The 8,928-nt window shown below is 35.6% G+C and overlaps 1 protein-coding gene across 1 annotated transcript in view; it reads right to left on the bottom strand.

Annotated features, from left to right (window-relative positions):
* Window positions 1-395: 395 nt before the first annotated feature.
* The window catches only part of KIAA1551 (KIAA1551 ortholog), a 24,078-nt gene continuing 15,545 nt past the window's right edge, over window positions 396-8,928 (bottom strand). Inside the window, exons 6-8 of the mRNA XM_011363176.2 lie at window positions 4,941-8,924; window positions 3,587-3,670; window positions 396-1,128 (exon numbers count right to left, since the gene is read on the bottom strand). Of these exons, the coding sequence (XP_011361478.1) occupies window positions 962-1,128; window positions 3,587-3,670; window positions 4,941-8,924 (4,235 nt within the window). The 3' untranslated portion in view covers window positions 396-961. The remainder of the gene's footprint in view (window positions 1,129-3,586; window positions 3,671-4,940; window positions 8,925-8,928) is intronic.

Below are 8,928 nucleotides of genomic sequence, written 5' to 3'. Positions count from 1 at the left end.
TCAAAAGGCACAACAGAGAAGTGGGATGAATTAACCCATTTCTCATCTGCCCTGAGAATATTTGCTGGTGGCCCTTGAGGCTGCAACGTTTACTCTGAGATTACTCACATATTACAGTCCTAACCTTACCCCTAATGTTTGCAACAAAATATCTTTTTGTTATTACTTTCGCATCACTTTAGTACATGGATAGTCTTTGGAAACAAATGACATCATTCTATTTATAGCATTCTGTTTTTAGTAGTATTTCCATTTACAAAATACAGTAATTCTCAATCGCTGAAAATGTCATATCCTAGAAAATGTTCCTCAATAAATTTAATTGCGAAAAGACAAAACACCTTTCTAAAATGCGTCCTGTTGTGAGGGTGAGAAATCAAACACAAAACAATCCATTATGATTTCAAATATATTTTTTTAAAAAATAAATGTTTATTTCAAGTATGTAAGTAAGGTTTTGACATCATCCAAAATTCTGTTCAGTTTTAACAAGTATAAAACAAGACTTCTGACAAAAAGTTTACAATTAGGTATAAAATACTTAGGAATATACTTTGACATTCAGTGAGCACTTTTAAAAACTAAGTTTTGCTAATAAGTTTTAGAAAAAAAAATATATTTGCAGTCTCAGCAAAAATAAACAAGTCCTTAACTGAGGAATAGTCCTGCCTCAGAATGGATAGTTAGCATTTCAAAATAAGTTTTGTGTAAGAATTCCTTTTAAAATATGGTGAACCTGGCTCAATAATTTTAAAATTCAATACCTTATGGTTTCCCTGACAAATACCATCATCTACATCTTATGTCTGCTATCCATAACTAAGGTTCTCAGCCATTTTAATTAAGTAATTCCACTGATAAAAATAACCTAAGTGGTAACCAAACTCTTTGACCAAGAAATTTTATCATAGCCATCCTATTTCCAGTAAAATATTCTGAACAGAAAATGAGAGAAATTTTCTCATTTTAAAGGACTGCTACCAAGGCTTCTGCTTCTCTTCTCCATGTACATCTTTTTGTAGGTTTGAAACATTGTTTTTGAATCCTTTACTGGGTTTTGTATTATCTCAAATCCATCTGCACTGAAGGTTCTCTTGACGACTCTTGAATTAGCCACATTATCATCATCTACGGAAACAAAAATTTCATTTATTTACTTTATTATTACTGTTAACATTAGTGACCAACATACAGTCAATCAAAACAGATCGAAAGTACACATTCTTCTCTGGGATAAAAAATTAGGGTGAGGAGTTAAGTCAGACAAACTATGGCTCTTTTCCGATTGAATTATAAATTATACACATGGCACATCTTGCCTCTCCTTCGGGGGCTATTTTCTACTTTCACTCCTGTCTTCACCGCCCAGGGCTGTTCTGCTCTACCCTTTTCCTTGCTCGATAAAAATCTCATTTATCATTTGCACACTATTACAAATGTGACCTTCTTAACAGCAATCTAAATATGAAGAGCACAAACATCAGCCAGTTTTAAACAGCGGATAGTAAAATTCTGGCCTTGTTATGCATTAGGCATTCTAAGACATGCCTGTACTTCTGTTTCATTAGACCGTTTCAGTGTGCATTAGCCTCACCATTCCTTTTCTTGATAGGCCCAGCTTTACATACTTCTGTGCCTTTCTAGATGTGCTCCTATCTCACTATTTCCTAGATTCAGCGTTCCCACTTTTCATTCCTGCTTTTGCCATTCTTCTCTGGATGACAGATTTGTTTTACCTATTTCTGCCTAGGCAGGTCAAGTATTCTGTCTTCTTTAACTGTTTCATAATTCTTTTATGCCCTTGTTATCTTTCTTTCATGACATCAGTAATGCTGATGGCCTGAGTTGGGTCTCTAAGTTGCTTTCCATTGGATTCTGTTACTTCTTCTTCAACCTTACCCTGACCGGTAGTTTTCTAACTTGCTCTATCCACACTCCAAACTTTGCTACCAAATTTAGATGTATACTTAAATGTTTCTGTATAGCTGTTTGGGAGTTTGTGACATTTGTTTTTATCTCACTTCACACAGGTTTCCCATTCTCCAGTCTTTTCATCTTGGTCTATGTTTTATCTTTCACTCTTTCCCTGACTCCATTCAGATTGAGAGAGTTCGATGACTTATATCTTCGCTTTTCTCTCAAGTTGCTGCAAATCTCATTGTGCTTATACTCTGGTTTGTGTTTTTTCCATGATTCCGAGTACTGATATTCCACTTTCACTGTTTATTGCTCATCCTAGATGTGGCTGTTTTTATGCCTGTCATTTAGCTCATGCTTATCTCTGAGCCTCTTTGGTCAACCTGTGCATGCATCTGTTTCCCAAGTAGTTTCATATTCAGATTCCAATTATGAACTGGAATCTCTCACCTTCTCTATGAGTTAACATTTATGTCTTTCCTGTTTCTAAGGACCTTTCTTGCCCCTATTTACATGCCCATTTCCATCTTTTGCATTTCTGACTTTCCATGTTCCAAATTTAAGTCTTTTCTACTCTCAGATCCCTTTTCTGGTTGTTTTCCTGTTTTGATTAAACATTTCTCCTTTGATTCAACTTTAGTTTTTCCCTACGTGCATTTTCAATGTGTAGGACTCGGTTTCTACATGTATTTGTGCTTTTAGCTCTCTTCTAAATCTGTCACATTCCTCTTTTAAAGAATGTGCTTCTCTTTTGTTGCTCACGGTGGAATTGTTTCTCTCCATTTCCGAGCGACTATAAACTCTTTTCGTTACATATTTGACCAACCAAAATAAGATGAAACTTCTGCACCCTAGCTTCTCATTCTTAATGCAAAAGCCTAAAAACAAACTACATTCATTCCACTAATTAAATCGGATAATAAAAACTTTGGTTTTTCTGGTTTGGCCCTCAGCCCGAATCCCTCCTCAACCAAAAAAAAATGTTAACTAAGAGCATCGGTCTCTCATCATCAAAATAATTCAATTACACATTTAATAAACATCAAGAGAGGGAATCCAGTTCAACTCCCTAATATTCAGTTAGGAGCCTTACAATTTTAGTCAAGTGATCTAAGCTGTCATTGATAAAATGGGAACATCCCTGCCTACCTGGTTTTGAGATTTAAATGAATTGCCTTGCAAATCATCTAATCCAAGGGTTGGCAAAGAAGGTATGGCCTGCAGGCCAATCCCAGCCTCTAGCCAGTTTTGGTAAAAAAAATTTTTTTTAAGTTTAATTGCAACATAGCCCATAACATTCATTTATTATTTTATGGCCCATAATATTCATTTATTATTTTCTCTTACTATAATGTCAGAGATGATTATTTAGGGGAGAGAGACCTTACAATCCACAAAACCTAATATTTATTGCCTTGTCCTACACAGAAAAATTATGCCTATCCTCATCTAACTCATTGTGATGAGAATTACTTTCTTGTTAAAAGCAAACAGATCACTGCTTCCCTCTCCACGGCATGAGAGAAAATAGGAGAGAATGTCTTCCAACCCTCGTACATACAAATACTGAATCATTTAAAAACGAATGTAAATAAAAATCCAACATCACAATAGTTTTGTAAGTATAACCCAGCTTATACACGACAGAGTGATAAAGAAATGATTTTACCTATTTCTTGGTTGGCTTCTGGAATCCTTTTCTCCTCAGGTATGTATTTTATCCAGTCTTCTTTTGTACTTTTTATTCCTGAAACTATTTAAATATTCATTTTCAGATGTCTAGATATTGCTAGTTACCACTTTTATTACTATAATGAATGAAAATCGGGTAAGCATAAAAGAGATTTTAAAAGGCATTAAATATATTCACAAAACAATCCTAAAAAGGACCTAAAAAAGTACTTTCTCCCATTTGAAGCTCCTAAATAATCTCACGCTAGAAAATTAGTTGTTTTAAAAGTTTGTCTTCACTATGTGAATTATGTTTCTCCTACTTGGGGTGAACGCCCAACGCATCTCAAGGTATTTAAGGGCACATGATAGAAAACATCATTCACACTGCCCCCACCCACTTTCAATGCTATTACATTCATGCCTCAAATTCTGAGGATATCTAGTTATAAGCACCAAGTGAAATCATCAGTACTTTACAAAATGAATTTTATACTTTTAATCATATATCCCTATCACCTTCCAAGAAAATGTACCTTATTTACACTGTAATTTTACGTACCCAGTTACCACCTAAAAGGCACAGGAGATACTAAGGTTTCCATTCAAATCATTTAGTTTTCCAATCTGGGTTTCCCGGCACAATGTTTTATATGTAACATCCACAACCCATAAATGTTTCCTTACTACCACAAATAATTAGTCATCTATTTATTCCTTCCCTCCTATACTATGTGAGAATTCTACCATTCAGCTAACCAATAGTTGCATTTGCCTTCCTGGGTTTGGTGACTTAACACTAGACAGTACTGTTTCCACGGTCCTCCTTCATGAGTAGACTAGATGTTACCACTTTAACTTCAATAACAGTCACCAACTGCTTTAAAGATGGTAAATGGATGAACCTTTTATACGTAGTATAAAAAGATATCTTTAATAATCATTACATACCTCCTAACAGACCAAAATTTCAAATTCACAGGACTTTCAAATTGCAACTCCGAAGGAAAATCAACAAAAGTAAACTTGAAATAATGTGCATAAGACACTTTTCTAGCTTAACACAATACACGTTTTTCACTATATAAGGTTCTTGGCACACCTTACAATTTTATATGCCTCATCATTGGTACAAACAGTACAATTTACAATTAAGGGAAGACAAACTTAAAACAAATTTTGCCTGATGAACACCGATTTACTGAGAAAAATAATAAGTAATGGCAAAATGTGTTCATCTTTCACAGCTACCCAAGATTGCAGGAGAGGTGCTAACCTACTTGACCTACGACTCTTTACAATGTTGTAGACACCATCAAAAACAAACAAACAAAAAAAAATATATACTGGACCTTGCACAGGGACTTGCTCCTTCCCGGGACAAGACTGCAGATTCTTCTGGCCTTCACTGGAGTTTGTACTCTTATTAATCAATCCATCTGGACATAATTTAAACTCCAGCATGCTTCGTTTTTCTGTAGCATCTTTCTTAGGTAAAATGCTCTTCGGCTTATTTTCCAGTCTCTTCTCTTTCTCTTTATTAAACTTCCTAGGTAAACTTTCTAATTTTGTGAGACAAATGCTCTCACGTTCAGTGCATTTAAATGCAACTCTGTTCAGATATTGTTTCCTTTGCTCCTTTGCTTGGGGAGACATCTGGCTGAATTCAACTTCATTATTTATATTAACATTTTTGTCTAATTTATCAATCCACATTTTATCAGGTTGCTTTCCACCAGCTGTACCTTTAACATTCCTTGAAATGTGTGTTTTAGACCCCTTGGAACGGTGGATTTTGAGGATTTTACCATGGCTTGTACAAATATTTAATGATTCTTTAGAGGTCTGTACACTACTATGTCTCTCATTTGATTTCCCACTCTCAATTTGCATAGAGTGTTTACTGGACCACATGGACTGAGAATCACATGGTGTATTTTTCGCATAGCTTTTCTTTGATGCTTTGCTACCCATTGCTTCTTTATGCTTCTGCTTTTGTAAATACTCCTGTGACAGAACTCTATTAATTTTAGATGAACTATCCTTAGAGCCTGAGGACTTGACATTTGATACTGTCTTTTCTTTAACTCTAGCTCTTTCAGTTGGGGTTGACAAAAAATTATGTATTTTAAATGTACCACCTCCATTTTTATTCTGCCCTTGTTTATCGTATTTCATCCTCTTTTTCTCAGAATCAAGTATGCTCTCTTCTTCTGACTTCCTTTTTTCTAAAACTTTTTGTTCAGAGTCATCTGTTTTCAATTTTCTCTTTTCTGGCAATACTGACTGTACTGAAGAACCATTCTTCACGTGCAGATCTTTATTTGTCAAAAAACCTGTCTTTGCTTTTAGTGGACGTAACTGTGCTATGAGCTTCCTCTGCAGACTCTCTTGAGAAAATTTTTTATTACTAGACTGAAAAGTTACCTCATGAAATTTCAGTTTTCTTTTGTGACTTTGTGAGGAATCTATGTTTTTATCACCTTCAGATAAAGGCTGACCAGATAATTCCTGTTTTGTCTTTGTTTTTAGAGAGCTGTTATGTTTTATTTTGAATACATCTTCTATATACTTGCTTTGTTCTATTTCAGGAGAACATTCTTTCTCATCTGGAAAAGTCAGAGCAATCTTTGGATTGTTACTTGGAGGACTATAAAATCCAAAAAGAACATCTCTATCAGAGGTACTCTCTTCTTGCTTACAACTGTTGGTCTCCAATGGAGAACACTGATCTTTCCCTTTTCCTTCCTTTGAAGTAGAGTTCTTGATGGAATCACACTGGCATTGGGGCACTCCATCATAAACCATAGAAAGCCACCCCAATGCACAGCAATCGACATCATCTTTCTCAGAATCCAGTATTAAAGGATTACGACTTCCTCCATCTGTATGTACTTGTGGGTCACACTGACTCCTTTCTTCTGTGACAGGCTTTGCTTTCTCAGGTTCTGTTGGTTTGTCTACCTCACAGTGTTGATTGCCCTGTTCAGGAAATATTTCTTTCATTTGCTCTGAGTTTAATACTGTAATTTGTATTTGGTCTGTTGAGTCTTTTGAGTCACAGCTGGTTTTATCACAAGACTGATCTTTTGAGATTTGGTCTGTTATTTGTTGTGCCACAGAACCTTCATGTGTGTTCATAGGTTCAATACCATAGGGAAATTCTTTTAACAGTTCTGAAAGCTGATCATGTAGGTATAAGATGGATGTCTTATCATCAAGAATCTCATTTTTTGCAGGATCCTGGGCAGTGTAATTGCAGGACACATCAATTTCCTGAGGGTTACCATCCTGTTGAGTAGCAGCTGATGAACATGTATCTTTAGCTGTGCTTTCTTGTTTATTGATATGCTCCAAGTCATTTTCCTCTCGAATTTCACTATTTGATTCTGGAAGTTGCAATGACTTTGATTGATCAGGCATTTTATGTGAAACATCTGTGTGCTGTACATTATCTTTTTGAAAACCAACGTCTTTATTTTCATTGATGTTGTCTGATGGTTCTTTTTGTTGTCTACTACTAATCACTTGATGATTAAGTAGAGATTTCTGTGACTCGACTTTTTTCACAGGCGAGTTGAATATCTCTGCTATTTGAGAATTATAAGATATATCACCTTCAACAAGAGAACAAATATTGTCAATCTGTAACATATCACTATTCACAATATCACTGTAGGAGGCCTGCTGATCACTCATAGGATAGTGAATATCAGGCTCTGATTTGATATGCTTTCCTTGATTGGCATTAGGTGTGTCTTCTGAATTAACATTAGTTGACTCATTTTGCTTTTCTTTCAGAATAAGTGGGAAAATCTTGGTGCTAGTTGTACTTGCTACTGGTTCATTAGCTTTCGAAGCAGTAGTAACTCTTGTATTTTCTGCCAATTGATTCTGTAAGCTACAAACACTTCCTTCTTTAATAACAGGATACACTGTTTCAGATAAAGCTTCAGATGTTACCGCTTTGACAGGCAATGTTTTGACATCTGAAAGAATTAAAGGTGACACTACAGCAATCTGAAGTTCTGTTCCTTTTGTAATAGTGGCACCCGAAGACTCATAATTCTGCACTACCATTGACAAAATTGTTTCTTGTGAGCTGTTAATCATCTTATTCTGAGAATTTCCCACAACTGAAACTGGACTCTTATCACAGATTTCCACAGGCTTTGAAATTCCAATTGCTATTTTGTTTGTTCTTGACTCATTACACTGTTTGTTTCCTGTAGATTCTGAAGGCTGCTTTTTCCACAGAGAAAGGCATGTTGCTAGCAATTCCATGGAACACTGACTGTCACTTTTCGAAGACATTTCATTTGCTGAGGATTTATGCTCAAGGCAAGAAATGCCTGAAATCTTGGCATTCATGTTACAAATACTTGGAGTTTCCATGTTTTTCAAGTTCAGTTGGTTACCAGTGATTTGGGTATTGGGACTCATTTCAAAACTAGGTGGTTCAGAATCCTGAACAGTTCCATGAACATCTTTTAATAATGTCTTTTCAATTTTATCTCCATGTGCAAGAAGACTGAGAAGTAGCCTATTTTTATTTAGATATTTTGAAGGTAATTTCTCAAAAGCCTTAGGCTGAGGAACAGTAGTTGTTTCAGATTTCGTTGGCACATTTTCTTCAATGCCGAAAAAATTTTCTGAGGAAAACTGGGTGTTATTTAATGTTGCATGGGTACTCCCTAGAGTTGATGTCTTTAAAGTTGTAACTTTCAAATCATTTAACTTTTCTGGCACTGTCAACTTTCCTGAACACACAGAATTTTGTAAAATGGAACTGACCTGGTTAAAATTTCTGCAATTGGTGTCCTGAATGTTGGAATTCAAGGTACTTTGTGTTCTACTTGTTTCTTCTGCAGTTTCCATTACTGTTGGTGGTTTGTCCTCTGCAGGCGCTGAAGTAACTACGCTTACTTGTGGTCCAGGAAGGATTTTGGCAGTTTGTTTCTGAGACAGTTCAGAATTTTGAGCTGATTCATTACAAGAGATTTTAGTTGTTTTACTACAACCTGCTGCTATCAAAAGACCTTTACTAATTTTAATTTTCCTTGCCAGTTCAGAGAATTTCTTTTTTATTTCTACCAATGTTTTAATATCCCTCACTAACTTTTCTTTTGTGGCGCTTGTGTCTAGTACTTGATTTGAAGTTAGAGTGCAAGAATCCCCTCTTTCCTCTTGATTATTTTGAGTAAGAATCTGAACAGCATCCAAAGAAGATCCAATAGGTTCATTAAAAGGCTGACTGACATCAGTGTTTACTTTCAAGTTACAGAAATGTCCAATCGTGCTGGCATTTTCATTAAGGTTTTGCCACTGCTGTTGAAAGCC

This window comes from Pteropus vampyrus, unplaced genomic scaffold (assembly GCF_000151845.1).
Source record: "Pteropus vampyrus isolate Shadow unplaced genomic scaffold, Pvam_2.0 Scaffold82, whole genome shotgun sequence".
Lineage (NCBI taxonomy): Eukaryota > Metazoa > Chordata > Mammalia > Chiroptera > Pteropodidae > Pteropus > Pteropus vampyrus.
This window is presented reverse-complemented; position numbering and strand designations above follow the sequence as displayed.